General features: G+C 50.6%; 1 protein-coding gene across 3 annotated transcripts in view; it reads left to right on the top strand.

The window, feature by feature from the left end:
• The window catches only part of DIP2A (disco interacting protein 2 homolog A), a 252,896-nt gene extending 249,036 nt beyond the window's left edge, over window positions 1-3,860 (top strand). For all 3 annotated transcript variants that reach the window (XM_038421641.2, XM_038421640.2, XM_038421639.2), the window contains one exon: window positions 1,810-3,860. In XM_038421641.2, the coding sequence (XP_038277569.1) occupies window positions 1,810-2,062 (253 nt within the window). In that variant the 3' untranslated portion in view covers window positions 2,063-3,860. The remainder of the gene's footprint in view (window positions 1-1,809) is intronic.
• The last annotated feature ends 12,557 nt before the right edge of the window (window positions 3,861-16,417 follow it).

Below are 16,417 nucleotides of genomic sequence, written 5' to 3'. Positions count from 1 at the left end.
CGCGGGTATGTCTACACAAGTTGGGAATCACACCCCAAGCCCATAGTGTAGACATAGCCTTACAGTGCTTTTAAGACATTTAGAAACAATCTAAGTCATTAGATACATACCACACAATATGTACTTTAAAAACTCAGTTTGAAGGAAGAAAATATGGAGCTGGAGGGCTGGATTAGAGGTACATAGAATACCTTAGAGATTTCTTGCATTGTGCATTTCACATTGTACATGCTGAGCGTACAATGCTAATAGGTGTATTTGCCAATTGCTGATGGATCCCTTTCACTCTAAAAGTGTAGAGTTGACTGATGGTGTTTGTGGGTTGGTGGCTATCTCCCAGGCACCCCCTGGTGGCCTCAAAACAGCCCTACAAGTGATCCCCTGTCTGTTTCCCTTCTTGATTCCTCAGAAAAACTTAGTACAGCTTCTGGAGTATATAAATTGACCTTCCATGGGGTTAATGTATTGCAAAAGTCCCACTACCATAAACCAGAATCCCTCTAGCAAAGTCCAAACAATACATTCATCCCAACAGTCCATCACCAAGTACTGCTCTGATCTCTCTCACCACGCCCCTGCATCTCTCACCATACCCCAGTTCCTCCAGCTGGGGTGCATCTCTGTCCTGTTTCTTGCCAGGCAGGGCTCCAGCTTTTGCCTAAAGACGTCAGTGGGGTCACCACTCCATCACTCTCCAGCTTTCTGTGGCCATCTGACTCAGGGAGCCAGCAGGCATCTCCTGCTGCTGCTCTCAGCCTTCAGCCCTCTCTAGCTGTAGTTCTCTGGCCTGGGGAAGTTTATAGGTGACCCCCTGCATTCAGCTTTCACCAGCCTGCTCTGGCTCCACTACTCACTGGGGAACTCTCACGGCTCCCACCTTCAGGGACAGCCCCTCCCGCCAAAGCGCTCGCCTAGGTGTGCTCTGCCTCTGAGCTCTCTCTCTACTGTTCGAGACATCCTTCAGCTCTTCTCTCTCTGATTCTGGATTCTCCCTCTCAGGACTCCTGACCCTCCCACCCTCCCTTCCTTGCCTTTGGGCCATCTCCCATGTGCAGGGGGCATCTCCACCCCACTCATTACACCAAGTGAGGGCACACCTGGGCTGCAACAGGAGGCTGGGCCTGATTTCATTTAAGGGGCCAGTTACCCTGTTAGTGTTTCAGAGTAGCAGCTGTGTTAGTCTGTATTCATAAAAAGAACAGGAGGACTTGTGGCACCTTAGAGACTAACACATTTATCTGAGCATAAGCTTTCGTGAGCTACAGCTCACTTCATCGGATGTTAGTGTTGTTAGTCATTATAAAAGAGAGTTTCCTTTTTGTTCCTTGGACAGCCTGTCTATATTAAATGCAAAATAAATAAATGACTGTAAACGCTTGAAATCAAGAAACAAGAAAGTTAAAGCTGAACGCTCAATCTTAACTCTGTCCCCATGTACTTACGCATTACAGTGCAGTCTTTAAATTCATGGTTATGTGTTATATTAGATACATGTTAATGTTTATAGGAGGAAAAAATATATACTTTGATATTTAATATGTTGTTGTTTGGACAATAATAAAACATAATCAAGAGGTGGCAGAGTCAGATTTTGTTCATCTATAACTTCCACATCTGTCTTTTATATATTTAGTTTTATATCAACAGAGTTTGTTTACATTGATTGTATTGTTTATCTCAAATACTTCCGCAGTGCTGGTTTTTTTCCCAGTTAACCTGTGTCTCGGAGAACTTTTTTCTTTGGTGCTTATTCATACTAGTTTATTTCCCCACACACACACACAATTAATGCTTGTTTTATACCAACAGCGCTGTGTTTACATGGACCAACTTGCTGGTGGTGGTTGTGGAATTAGAAGGCTCAGAGCAGGAAGCATTGGATTTGGTGGCACTGGTAACAAATGTGGTTCTGGAAGAACATTATCTCATAGTTGGTGTTGTAGTCATTGTGGACCCGGGAGTTATTCCCATCAATTCTCGTGGTGAAAAGCAGCGAATGCACTTGAGAGATGGATTTTTAGCTGACCAACTGGATCCTATTTATGTCGCTTACAACATGTGAAAATACAAAATCACACTGACGCTGAAGCACCAAAATCTAGAGGAATTCTGAATAGGATCTAAATCAGTTTGCTGCGTTTTTTTTAAGCTTTTGAAGACCTTAGTAAAAAAAACGAGGTGCCAGTCTTCATGGAACTTCTCTCCCACCGCACTGGCTTTCATAAATCCATTACAACTCCTCTATTAGGACAGAGAATTACTGGAATTCTTGAAGGAAATTTGTTACTGTCAAGGAACAATTTTTTTTTATTTTTTTTATTTTTATTTTTTTTTTACAATACTTATGAATGTCAGTATCTTAATGCACTGCATAATGTGACATAAAAACAGGGGTGGGTAGGAAACACCAGCTGAAGACAACTCTTGGGAACAGTGAGGAAAGTTATGGCTAGCCATCCTCCAGGGTTTCCTCCCCATTCTGGTTTGATGTCGGGTAACTACATTGGCACATAACTTTCACAATTTTTCTTATCTCCATCTTGTCCTCTACTGTATTGCATGGTTTTTGTACATATTTGAGGTTAAAAATGCAGAGCCATTTTTTATTTTTAACCAATGTCTCGGCACATTCAGAGCACACCAACTCACTCTAATCCTGGATTGTGCGTTTAAAACTATACTATTGTTCAGCCTTCTAGTACCAAGCAAAACTGAATACTGCTTCTTTAACAAGGTTACTCATAGTGCCAGACTGGATTCTGTAGTATTATAAACTCTACTGTAGAAAAATTAGTATCTGGTTTTAAACTACTTGATATACAGGAGGCTTGCTTACTTTCTTGTTTCCATAATTTCATATTAGTTAAACAGTAAATGTGCTTGTTTTCGTAGTGCTAAGCTGTTAATTATTGCCCTGCATAGTGCCAACTTTTGAACAATTATTTTCATTCCAAAGCCAAAAGAATCAGAATCATTAGTGTAAACGCCTGAAAGCATGATCTTCCAGTACATTATTCACCAAGTATCTGAACTAAAATACTGAACTGAACTAAAAGTTATGAGATAATGATTTCTCACCGTGGAACACATCTGATAAAGATAGCTGGATCTGCCATGGTGTAAACTTTCATCTTTTAGTTGTGCGTAGACAAACTTTTTTGTTCAAACTAAAATATCCAGTTGGTTGAGTCCAACTTGATCAATAAAACTCTTGACATTTCTGCCAGATCTTATATTACAGTGAACCTGATTCTGAAAGAGAATGTAAAATCATTCAGCTGCTTCCAATGTCTGAAGAGAGGCATGACTTTAGCAAATAATTATTTTTGTATAGCTAATAATGGCTATGTGATTTTTTTTAAATAATGCATGAGTTTGGTGAAACAGACAGGTTTTTCCAAAAGGCAAGATGCCTGGATCAGTGCCTAAGAAATCTGGATGTCAGTTCCCCAAAAAAGGACACTAAATGACTTTTCTTGGTTAGCAAACTAGAAAATCTTCCCCAAAAAGGCTGTCACATACAGTAGTTCTCTTTTCCTTCATGGTGTTTGACTATGGTATACTATACAGATACATACCTTGGAACTTTAATTTGACTCTGTTGTAATTATGTACAGAATTGTGTAACTTATTGTTTGAATTAAATGCAGCAGTTTTAGCAATGGACTAATGGACATCCTTGTAGTAAAACAGCAGGCAAGAGGAAAGAACTACTTAACCCCAATTTTAATGTTGTAGTTTTTTAGCAAATAAAACATTGTAAGATTTTTGTATTGATATATTGGTGACAGTGAGATAAGTTGCCTTGTAAAGTAAGATTTAAAAAAGCACATTAAACATTTGAAAATGACTATTGGAAATTTGATTTGCCAGATGTTAAAAGTTGTCATATCTTAACACCCAAAAAAAAAGTTTTCTATTTTCTATATAGAAAGTCACTATAAAGCAGTTTTGTGTCCACATTTAGGGTTTACTAAATACTTCTCTCAGTAGTGAGGCTTTTAAAACTTCCATTGTGAATTTCTTTAAAACTACTTAAAACAGGACTTGCTTAGATTTTAATTGTGTGTCCACCACCACCATGTTCAAGATACAATCACTGCAGTGGGCAGCAGCCATCAGAGTAGCTCTCCCCGTCTACTTGAGTGCGCAGGAGGAGGAAGAAAACCAATCACTGCCAGTCGGGTCCCACATTGGCACTCCCTGCTCTTGAGCAGGCAAAGGAGCAAGTTCCCGAGACACTCTCCCAACTCGTTAGGCCAGAGCTTGAGCGAGAAGGCTGGCTGCTGCTGTTAGTAGGAGTGAAGAAAGGTTTCCATTCTGAGAGGTAAACTGGATTTGGAGGGAGCCTAGGAACGCTGGATGAGCTACAAAGCCTCTCCCTGTGGTGGGTAAGCTGGGAAATGGGAGGAGGATGGGTAGAGGCCAGAATCTTTTAAGACCAAAATGTGCTGAAACCTGTGGTGAGAGTCTTGTGGAAAAGAAGTCACAGTCTTGCGGGATCTGAAGTATTTTGTTTCAAAGGAAGAGTGTCACCTACTTAATCAATACCACCACTTCTTATGGTGCTTTCCTTGCAGGTCTTCCATGCAAGCAGTGTCCCGGCCCAACCATGTGTAGTGGATAAGTTGTGGTGAGATCACACACTAGAGGCGTACAGCTGCATACTACATATGACTGTAGCAATATATATATTATTAAAGGTTCCATAGTCCCTTCCCAAACTTTTTACTACAGAACTCTGAACTATGACAGACATCAGAGGTTCATTAATTTCCTAAGTCACCAAGGAGGAAAAGGGAAATAAGAGAGAATTCCAATAGATGACAATTTTGAGCAGTATGGCTAAGGAAAAATATTAAAGATCTGTTCATACTGAGTCTGTATGACAGATCCTCAAACCTCTTGGATTTGAGAATTTTTGGCTGATCATGGTGACAGAAAAATATCTTTCACATTCCAAATTAAGTCTTTCTTCATATAAAAGTACTGCAGACGGATCCAGTGTATGGGAAATAGTCTTGAAAAAAATTCTCTGTTTAGCAATGGAGATAGCATGGACTCCTGTGGCCTGATGTCAATGTGAAGATGGAGATTGGATATTCTAAACTCTGTGGCAAGAACCAGAATTTATTGGGTCACCTCCATACCACGCACCCAAGGAAGTATACAGTGTGGTTAGATGTTGATAGATGTTTGGCTGTGTGTGTGTGTTCCCTCTGTGTGCTGCCGCAACCCTGCACAGACAGCTGGCATGGCAGACCTCAAGTGAACCATTCAATGACCACAAGATCAATTAAGGGACGAAGGCACCCAGCCAGGTTTATTGTTGGCAAAGCATGGTACTAGTATCCTGCAGACTCTACCGGACCAGTAATACATGCATGCCCGTAACAATGGACCTCTGAACGGCGGGACTTTCCATTCCTCCCTTGGCCAGACAAAGATACTCCCTCTGAGAGACATCTTTATTCCCCAATACAAATAAGTTAGTACTGCCCCTTTGACATAGTTACTGCCCTCTGATGTGGCTAGTTATCTTGTACAGGTGGTTCAATCAAAACATCTCTATTTTGTATTGTCATGCTGACCTTCTCTTTTAGGAGGGGTCAGTGTGTTCCTGTTATCTTTGGGGAATGTTTTTGTACCCTCCTTGATACCGGGATGTTCTGGTACCACTTGATATTAGGATGTGTTTGCGTGAATACTCTGTGACTAGCACTTCTTAGGAAAATGTATTTCTGCAATATCAGCCCTGTTCTTGCCAGATTCTGAGAGCAGGATTTCATACAAGGGCTTATGTCTCAGGCTCTCTTCCTATTACAATGGGTTATTGGCTTATATAAAGTGGCGTGATGAACAGAACTTTAAATAAAGACCCTGTGATGGGGTGTTCACCCCACATTGCCCTGAAGGGTTTAATGTAGGCTAAGAAGGGGGCAAATTAACAAGACAGGCCACAGCTGAGAGGAATCAGGTGGCTTTAGTAACTCCCTGACTGAATGAGGGAGCCCAGCTGAAGAAGAACCGGGTCAGCTGAATTTATAATGCAAAGATGGCTGCTGGGACATAGGCAGCAGTCACTCCTGGGAGAAGAGAGGTGTGTTTGGGGCTACAGAAGCAAGTAGTTTCCAGTTACTCCCTGGGGGAAAGGAGTTGTGCAGCTGGCCAAACCCAGAGATTGTGGGGGAGTGGAGCGCCAGAAGGTAAGGAAGGGGCTCAGGGAAAGGCAGTGAGGGAACAGACCTTGGCTGCTAACTAGAGGTCCCTGAGCTGGAACCCGGCTTAGAGGGCGGACCCTGGTTCCTCTGCCAGCCACTGGTGAAGTGGAAGACTGCCTGAGACTGTTTGTTAGAAGAAACTTTAATACCCCAGAAAAGTCAAATACGCATAGTGACCTGGCATCTTTGCCAAATGGGAATAATCCTCTTTCCCTCCCTGGATGAATGGTTCCTGAAAGGTCCCTCATTCCTCGATATACAGGCAGCAACTAGCACGGCCTTCTCTCTGTTCCACTCACTGCGCCTCTGCCTCAGTGCAGAAAAGCACACCCGTTCAATTAATAGATTTCGTCAGCACCACTCTGGGCTCCTCTACTGCCAGAGCACAGTTGCCCCAGGACAGATTTGCCACTATATCCAGCTTCATCTCAATAATACAACAGAAGCTGCAAACCACAGCAAGGGCCTGCCTGCAACTTCTGGGCCATATGGCAGCTGGTAAGTTTGTGACACATGTAGCAAGACAGAGTCTTCAAGTCTGGCTGAGAACCATCTATACACTCAAGTACAGTCTATCCAAGTGGTTGTCCATATCTTGGAGTGTCCTCGATTCTCAAAACTGGTGGAAGGATCCACAAAGGTATGCATAGGAGGTTTCGTTCTTGCAGCCTTCTCCCACAGGGACTATCACTACAGATGCCTCCCTGATAGGCTGCGGTGCACCCTTCCAAAACCTTACAGCTCAAGCCAAATGGACCCCTCAGGAGGTGATACTTCATATCAACATGTTAGAACTCAGAGTGGTTTGTTATGCTTTCCAGCACTCACTACCCCACATCAGGGGCCATGCAGTCAGAATAATGCTGGACAACAGAGTAGTATGATCCCACCAAATCAGTAAAGCTATGGAATGGGTAGGTGTATTACATTGCATCTCGGCACCTACCAGGACTCCAGAACTCAGTAGCGAACTCCCTCAGCAGGCATTTCACCATCAACCACAAGTGAGAGCTGAATGTGGGGTCATCCACAGATAGCTCTTTGCAACACCATCCTATGCAAAGTGCAGACGATTCTGCTTGAGGAGAGGGCACGGCTGGAATTCAATGTGAGATGCCCAAGTCATTCCTTGGCCTTGCATATTGCTGTGCACTTATCCTCTGACACCTTTATTGCGCAAGTTCCTGAACAAATTGAAACAGGTAAATTAGTAGCCATCCCCGTAATATTATCATGGCCAAGACAGGTGTAGCTCCTGGAGCTGGTTCATGTCTCTGACAGCAAAGCTCCTCACCCAGGAATCAGGATTCATCACCCACCCCAATCTCTTAGTGCTTCACCTCAAGGCAAGGGTACTAGATGGCTCTCTGGTTAGAACAAGATTGCTCCCCAGAAGTACAAACAGTACTGCTTCATAGTAAATCCATGACAAGGAAAACTTACATGCAGAAACACTTTTAGATTTGGTGTAGTAACCAATCGATACTGCCTCTTGAATCTCAACTAACACATTCTCAATTACTTGCTGAATTTAAAAACCGGCTTATTGCTGAGCTCCATTAAAGTTCACCTATCTGCCCTCACAGCTTTTCGCTTCTCCCAGTGAGAGGTTTTCAGAGTTCACCCACGCAACCACTATGAGGATTTTCAAAGGCCGCCTTATCTCTTCCCTCCTGTCAAGGAATCAGCTCCACCATGTTCTCCCATTGTTCCAGCCGTATCCACTCCGGGTGCTGGGGGGGGGGGGGGCGGGACCAATGCCCTGAGGAAACCCGCATTTGGAACCTGTAGGGAACTGTTCCCTCCTTCATCTCTCCCTTCAGACCTCATTCCTCAGAGCCATCACTTCCAGAAGGTATTGGAGCTTTGATGAGTGACACAGGGTTTTGTTGTGATAAGGTGATGCTACATCCATAGCTTTGTGACCTACTTAAAATTTCTTCAGAATTCCAGATTGATCAGGAGATTCACCTACCAGTGTATTACCTGAGCCTCACTCTTTGAGAGAGGAAGCAAGCCTCCATATACTGGATGTAAAAAGAGACCTCACCCTTACCTAGACAGGAGTAGGCCCTTTAGGACTTCATCCCAGCTTTTCATCTCAATTGCAGAGCAAATGAAAGTACAAGTGTTTTCCACCCAAAGGTTGTCCAAATGGGTTGCAGTATGCATCTTAACCTGTTATGAAGCCTCAGGGGTTCACTCCCTCTTCCTCCACCCTAAGAGCCATTGCTCATTCCACCAGAGCTTCAATCTATCTTTGTAACCCTATTGAAAAATATACCATCTCAGACAGCTGCAGGGCAGCCATCTGGTCTTCGGTGCCCATGTTTCCTTAGCACTATACTCTTGTGGCTGCTTCCAGAGATGACAGAGTTTTTGGTGATGCTAATCCACAGTCTGTACATCACCCTCCTCTGTAAGTGAAGTACTGCTCAGGAATCTCCTCATGTGAAACACCCATAGGGACACTACTCAAAGGAGGAGAGGTTACTAACATTGTGCAGTAACTGGAATTATTTTATATTTGTGTTTTGTGGGTGCTCCACTACCAGCTCTTCTTCTCCTCTGCCTCAGTCTTTTGCTGGACTTCTGTGGTTAAGAAGGAACTAGACTGGTGGCAGCAGGGTCACCCCCCATTCCCCCAGAAACCCACATCCTGGAGCACAAGGCTGCCTGGGGCGCACATGTGGAAGCTGCTGACAAAAATCTCCAATCAAGAGTGCACAGGCATGGAGCACCCACAGGGGGGGCACATCTCGAAGAACTCCAATTACTGTACAAGGTAAGTAACCTCTCTTTGTATGAGGCTTGTGAAATGTTTTATTATATGTTTATATTGGTTTAAGTCAGTGGAGGGTGAGCCAGCAAGACAACTCCCAGATAAGAATAGTCCAACACACGCTTGAAAGACAGTGGGGAAAGATCTTAGCTTCAGAGATCCTACATCCTGTCTCCAACAAAATTACAAGCCTTGTTTTCCCAGTGGTGAGAGTTACCAATCAAAGGGCTATAAACAGTTAAAAATTGACTTCGACCCTGTGAAGGGTGGTTATCGAAAGCTGAAGCAGAATCTAAAAACATGATCCCTGAAGCAGACAGGTTGAACTGGTGTTGAATGTGAAGGGAACAGATTATGCCACCCAGTCCCTAGAAATCTTGGGGTTCTGTTGGAAGTTTAGACCTACCAGTATGCCCAGGTGGAAGATGACAAGGTGGGTGAGGGAATATCTTGTATTGGACCAACTTCTGTTGGTGAAAGAGACAAGCTTTCGAGCTACACAGAGCTATTCTTCATGTCTGGGAAACGTACTCAGTGTCACAGTTAAGCACAAGGTGGAACAGATTGTTTAACCTAAGTAGCTAACACACATTTCAAGGGACCACTCAAGATGAAGTATCCTGTTAACACCCTTCCAGTCAGAGGGGGGAAAGAAAGATGGGGTTGGGGAAAGGCAAGTGGTGGTAGTGAATTATAGAGTGTTTTAATAAACCATGTTTCTGTTCAGTCCATGATTTTTTGAGTCTAGCAAAATGATGAATTTAAGTAGCAGGCGCGCCTTTGGAGAGCACTGTGCAGGTTTCTTTGAGGATGAGGATTCGTAGGTCAGATAGAGAATGATTGCTTTGTGAAAAGTGTTCACCCACAGGTAACAGGGTGTTTTTGTCATTTTCATTTCATCCAAGAGCATAGTGATTGTCTGGTTTCACCCACATAGTTGCTATTGGGGCATTAATGAACCATATGAGGTACACCACATGTTGTGATAGGCATGTGTAGGATCCATGGATCTTGAAAGGTATGTTGTAGGGAGTGTTGGTCATTGTAGCAGTGGAGATATGTCTGCAGGTTTTGCATCTGGTGCCACTTTGAGTTGTGTCCTGGTCTGTTGGGAGCTTGCCTCTGATAATAAGGTTGAGGGGTTGTTTGAAGGCCAGAAGGGGGGCTCAGGAAAGATTTCTTTCAGGATGAGGTCCCCATCGAGTATGGGTTGTAGTTTGATGATATCCCATATGGGTTCCAGTGTGGTGGTGCTGGGTGACAGCTAGGAGTGCGTGATCGGAGGGGGTTTTATTTCTGTGTGGAAGCAGGTTCTTGTGTGGTATTTGGATATCTGGTAAACTTGACATCTGTATAAGCTGTTTATCTAAAATCATCTTTCTCCAAAATGCTTTGGTTCTAAATAAACAATTGGATTGCTTTAAGAAGGCTGTCTGGTCACTGCTGGTCAGAGCTCCCAGAGAGAACAGAACTGCAGGGACTGAACCTAAGTCCAATCTGCTGGAGGTAATCACAGCACCAGGGGACTGCAGCCCAAGGCCTGGGCTGAGAGTGAGAGAATTTCAGGATTCCACCTGGAGAGAGGTGACAGCTCGAGGCCTCAGAGACACCAGCAAGTCAGAGGTGCAGTTATCCCAGAAACTGACAATATGTTTTTGACTGTGGACACTCGTAAATACCTAGTAGTGCCTATAATCATTGTTGGTTGCAATACAGTATTCAATTTATCAGTAAAATGATCAAACAAATGCACAATCGTTTGTTTATGGAGTGGCAGCAATGGTGGAAGAACAGTTGTGAGTAGCAAATTATTCCAGCACGATGCCAGAGTGTTCAGAATTGTTTAGCTGTGATGACTGGATGCTGGTATTTTTGTTTTAAACATGAAGTGGTCTGTAAGTTTAAAAATATAATAATCTTTTTTAAATGGTCATGCTGCATGTTGCCATTTCTCTTTAACAGACCATTGTGAGCTGTACTCAGAAACAAAGAATGTTCTGCAGCTTTTCCATGCTTGCTGCATTCAGCTATGAGGATGTGGATATCCTCCAGATTTAGGCACAGCAAAGACTACATAAGTTTACAGTAAATTAGAGGATTTATCCCATATATGACTAGTAATGTATAAAGGCTCCAATGGCACACTGGTTTCTAATGTTTCTACATTCCACTTTCTTTGAAATTATGGGAACTTTCCATCTGAGTGTGTTTGTGTGTGTATGTAAATTAGGAACAGCATCCCTTTTTAGTAACTAAAATGCAGAATTAAGAGTATAAATATTATGCAAGCTACAGTTTATCCTGCCACATTTGAAATTGGCTTGATTCAAAGTAAATGCTTTCATTTGTACATCACAGATTTAAGCAGGACTGGAAGGGACCTTGAGATGTCATATAGTCCATCCCCCTGTACTGAGGCATGACTGTTAACCTAGACCAGAGTTGGGCAACCTATGGTCCTGCCTGGCCCTTGAGCTCCTGGCTGGGGAGGCTAGCCTCTGGTCCCTCCTCTGATGTCCCCTCCTCCCCCGCAGCTTCAGCTCACCGTGCTGCCAGCACTCTGGAATCGAGACTGCGCGGCAGCGTGGCTGGCTCTGGCCGGGCGGTGCGACTACCAGTCCTGGTGCTCTGAGTGGCATGGTAAGGGGACAGGGAGTCGGGGGGAGGGGTTGGATAGGAGGTAGGGTCCGGGGGGGCAGTTAGGGGTGGGGGGGTCCCGGGAGGGGTGGTCAGGGGACAAGGAGCAGGGAGGGTTGGATGGGGTGGGGATTCTGAGGGGGGTAGTCGGGGCGGGAAGTGGGAGGGGGCGGGGGCCAGGCTGTTTGGGGAGGCACAGCCTTCCCTACCTGGCCCTCCATACAGTTTCGGAACCCCGATGTGGCCTTCAGGCCAAAAAGTTTGCCCACCCCGACTTAGACCATCCCTCTTATGACAAAATGCAATTTGCTTCAAGAGCTCACCTATCGTGTTGTGCAATGCAAATGACAGTGTTGTCAGCACTGGTGGCTTTGTTCGGTCTCCACACAGCAACGGTCAGTCTGGATCTCCTTAGCAGCAGGACTCTGGCCTGGTCCACACTTAAATGTTAGCCATGACCCACATAGTAGAAAGGTTAAGCTGTGACAAACCCAGGCTCCTGAGCGCCACAGCTCACACGCACACAGCACCGGAGTGGATGCGGCTGGAACAATGAGAGAACATGTCCATAGCTGGGGAATGGATCAGCTGCAGCCACACAAAAGCCCCCTTCTCTTTGCTGTAGGATGTGGCTGCACGGCAGATTGCAGGCTATGGGGCACTGTGGCAGGGTTACAATGGGGAAAGGTGGGTGACCAAGTGATTTGGTGAGATTACAGTAGGTAGCATGACAGGGTTACAGCAGGCTACAGGCACCATGGCAGGATTAGAGCAAGGTGTGTGGCAGGTTACATGGTGGGTTTATGGTAGGCTATGCGGTGGCATGCTGGGGTGATGTGGCTGGGTTACAGCAGGCTACGGAGCAGGTTTATGGCAGGGTGTGTGGCTAGGTGCTGTGGCAGTGTTACAGCAGGTTACATGGTACGGATAAAGCAGGCTAGCGGGTGATATAGCATGGCAGGGTTACGTGGTAGGTTAGGGCAGGCTGTGTAGTAGGGTGACAAGGCGGGGATTACAAGAGTTTATGTGGTGGGATTACAGCAGATTACAGGGTGGGTCAGGGCAGGTTGTGTGGCCAGCTGACCTGGTGGGATTCTGGCAGGCCATGCGCCTGCGTGGCAGGGTGATGTAGTGGGATTACAGCAGGTTACATAGCAGGGGATTATGTGGCAGGGCTATAGCAGGCTGCGGTGGCAGGGGCTTACATGGTGGGGTTACAGCAGACAGCGTGGCAGTGGGTGAGATGGTGGGGTTACGGTAGGCTGCATCGCACAGGTGAGATGGGGGCATTATGGCCGGCTCTGTGCCAGGCTTACGGCAGCTTGCCTGCAGGGGGTTATGTTTGCTCCTGCTTTGAGCAGGCGGTTGAACTAGATGACCTCCCAAGGTCTCTTCCAACCCTAGTCGTCTTTGATTCTATCTTATGGGCTGCATGGCACGTTATGGCCAGTTGCACAGCAGGGGCTTGTGTAGATGTTTTATAGCAGGCTCCAGGGCAGTGGGGCAAGGTAACGTGGGAGGGTTACGGCAAGCTATGGGGCAGGGTGGCAGGGTTAGAGCAGGTTATGGGGTGGCGTGGCAGGGTTACAGCAGGCTGTGGCAGGGTGAGGTGGTGGGGTTCGGGCAGCTTGTGGGGTGGGGGTTACGGCAGGTTACGGAGCAGTGTGGCAGGGTGAGGTGTTCGGGCAGGTTAGGGGGTGACATGGCAGGGCTCTGGCAGGTTACGGGGTGGGGTTACAGGGCGGTGTGGCAGGGTTGTGGCAGGTTACAGAGCAGCGAGGTGGGGTGAGGTGGCAGGGGTCAGGCAGGTGATGGGGCAGGGGATATGGGGTGGTGTGGCTGGAATTGTGGCAGGTTCTGGGGTGGGGGTTATAGTGCAGGGCTCAGGCAGGTTATGGGGCAGTGGCGTGAGGTGGTGGGGGTTGGGCAGGTTATGGGGCAGGTGTTACAGGGGTGGTGTGAGGGGGCAGGGGTTATGGGGGGGTTGGGTGGGGGCAGGCAGGTGATGGGGTGGGTGGGTAGGTGACGGGGTGGTCAGGTGAGGGGGCGGGCAGGTGGTGGGGTGGGGGTGGTGGGGTGAGGGGGCGGGCAGGTTACAGAGTGGGAGTGATGGGGTGTGGGGGCGGGCAGGTGGTGGGCAGGTGAGGGGGCGGGCAGGTGAGGGGATGGAGTGATGGGGTAGGGGCGGGCATGTGATGTGGCAGGGTGAGGGGGCGGGGTTATGAGGGGCGGGTAGGTGAGGCAGGGGTGAGGGGGCAGTCAGGTGAGGGGGCGGTCAGGTGCTGGGGTGGTGGGGTGAGGGGGCAAGCAGGTGAGGGGGCAGGAGTGGGGGTGGTGGGGTGAGGGGGCAAGCAGGTGAGGGGGCGGGAGTGGGGGTGGTGGGGTGAGGGGGCAAGCAGGTGAGGGGGCGGGAGTGGGGGTGGTGGGGTAGGGGCGGGCATGTAACGTGGCAGGGTGCGGGGGCGGGCAGGTGAGGGTGAGGGGGTGGGCAGGTGAGGGGGCAGGGTTATGACAGGGCGGGGGCGGGCAGGTGAGGGGGTGGGAGCGGGGGTGATGGGGTGAGGGGGCAGGGGTGGGCAGGTGAGGGGGTGGGGGTGATGGGGTGGTGAGGCGGGGTGAGGGGGTGGGCAGGTGAGGGGGCAGGGGTGGGCGGGTGGGGGTGATGGGGTGGTGAGGCATGGTGAGGGGGCGGGAGCGGGGGTTATGGGGTGGGCAGGTGAGGGGGTGGGGGTGATGGGGTGGTGAGGCATGGTGAGGGGGCGGGAGCGGGGGTTATGGGGCGGGCAGGTGAGGGGGAGGGGGTGATGGGGTGAGGGGGCGGGCAGGTGAGGCAGGGTCAGGGGGCAGGGGTGGTGGGGGGGAGGGGGTGGGGGGGTGAGGCAGGGTGAGGTTATGAGAGGGCGGGAGCGGGGGTGATGGGGTGAGGGGCGGGCAGGTGAGGGGGTGGGGGTGATGGGGTGGTGAGGCAGGGTCAGGGGGCGGGAGCGGGGGTTATGGGGTGGGCAGGTGAGGGGGAGGGGGTGATGGGGTGAGGGGGCGGGCAGGTGAGGCAGGGTCAGGGGGCAGGGGGCAGGGGTGGTGGGGTGAGGGGGCGGGCAGGTGAGGGGGTGGGGGTGATGGGGTGATGAGGCAGGGTCAGGGGGCAGGGGTGGTGGGATGAGGGGGTGGGGGGGTGAGGCAGGGTGAGGGGGCGGGGTTATGAGGGGGCGGGAGCGGGGGTGATGGGGTGAGGGGGCGGGCAGGTGAGGGGGTGGGGGTGGTGGGGTGATGAGGCAGGGTCAGGGGGCAGGGGTGGTGGGGTGAGGGGGCGGGCAGGTGAGGGGGAGGGGGAGGGGGCGGGGGGGTGAGGGGGTGGGGGTGATGGGGTGATGAGGCAGGGTCAGGGGGCAGGGGTGGTGGGGTGAGGCAGGGTGAGGGGGTGGTGGGGTGAGGGGGGCAGTGAGGGGGTGGGGTGGTGGGGTGGATGTGGTGTGCATGAGGCAGGGTCCAGGGGGCGGGGGTGGTGGAGTGAGGGTGGAGGGGGCAGGGGGGGTGAGGGGGTGTGAGGACAGGGTGAGGGCGGCGGGGGTATGAGACGGCCGGGAGCAGGGGTGAGGGGGCGTGGGCAACGGTGAGGGGGAGGGGGTGGGAGGATGAGGGGGCGGGGGGTGAGGCGAGGGATGAGGGATGGCGGTGATGAGGCCAGGGTGTCAGGGCGGCAGGGGGTGGTGGGGTGAGGGGGATCAGGGGGGCAGGGGGGCGGGGTGAGGCTAGGGTTGAGGGGAGGTGGGGTGATGGGGTGATGAGGCAGGGTCATTGGGGCCAGGGGTGGTGGGGTGAGGGGGAGGGGGCGGGGGGGGTGAGGCCAGGGTGGGGGGGTGGTGGGGTGCCGGGGGCGGGCAGGGTGAGGGGGTGGGGTGATGGGGTGATGAGGCAGGGTCAGGGGGCAGGGGTGGTGGGGTGAGGGGGAGGGGGCGGGGGGGTGAGGGGGTGGTGAGGCAGGGTGAGGGGGCGGGGTTATGAGAAGGCGGGAGCGGGGGGGAGGGGGCGGGCAGGTGAGGGGGAGGGGGTGGGAGGATGAGGGGGCGGGGGGGGTGAGGCAGGGTGAGGGGGGGTGGGGTGATGAGGCAGGTCAGGGGGCAGGGTGGTGGGGGGGGAGGGGGGCGGGGGGGTGAGGCAGGGTGAGGGGGTGGTGGGGTGAGGGGGCGGGCAGGTGAGGGGGTGGGGGTGATGGGGTGATGAGGCAGGGTCAGGGGGCGGGGTTATGAGAAGGCGGGAGCGGGGGTGAGGGGGCGGGCAGGTGAGGGGGAGGGGGTGGGAGGATGAGGGGGCGGGGGGGTGAGGCAGGGTGAGGGGGTGGGGTGATGGGGTGATGAGGCAGGGTCAGGGGGCAGGGGTGGTGGGGTGAGGGGGAGGGGGCGGGGGGGTGAGGCAGGGTGAGGGGGTGGTGGGGTGAGGGGGCGGGCAGGTGAGGGGGTGGGGGTGATGGGGTGATGAGGCAGGGTCAGGGGGCAGGGGTGGTGGGGTGAGGGGGAGGGGGCGGGGGGGTGAGGGGGTGGTGAGGCAGGGTGAGGGGGCGGGGTTATGAGAAGGCGAGAGCGGGGGGGCAGGGGTGGTGGGGTGAGGGGGAGGGGGTGGGAGGATGAGGGGGCGGGGGGGTGAGGCAGGGTGAGGGGGTGGGGTGATGGGGTGATGAGGCAGGGTCAGGGGGGCAGGGGTGGTGGGGTGAGGGGGAGGGGGCGGGGGGGTGAGGCAGGGTGAGGGGGTGGTGGGGTGAGGGGGCGGGCAGGTGAGGGGG

This window comes from Dermochelys coriacea, chromosome 11 (assembly GCF_009764565.3).
Source record: "Dermochelys coriacea isolate rDerCor1 chromosome 11, rDerCor1.pri.v4, whole genome shotgun sequence".
Lineage (NCBI taxonomy): Eukaryota > Metazoa > Chordata > Testudines > Dermochelyidae > Dermochelys > Dermochelys coriacea.
Note: the sequence above shows the minus strand (reverse complement) of the source record. Positions and strands in the feature narration are given on the sequence as shown.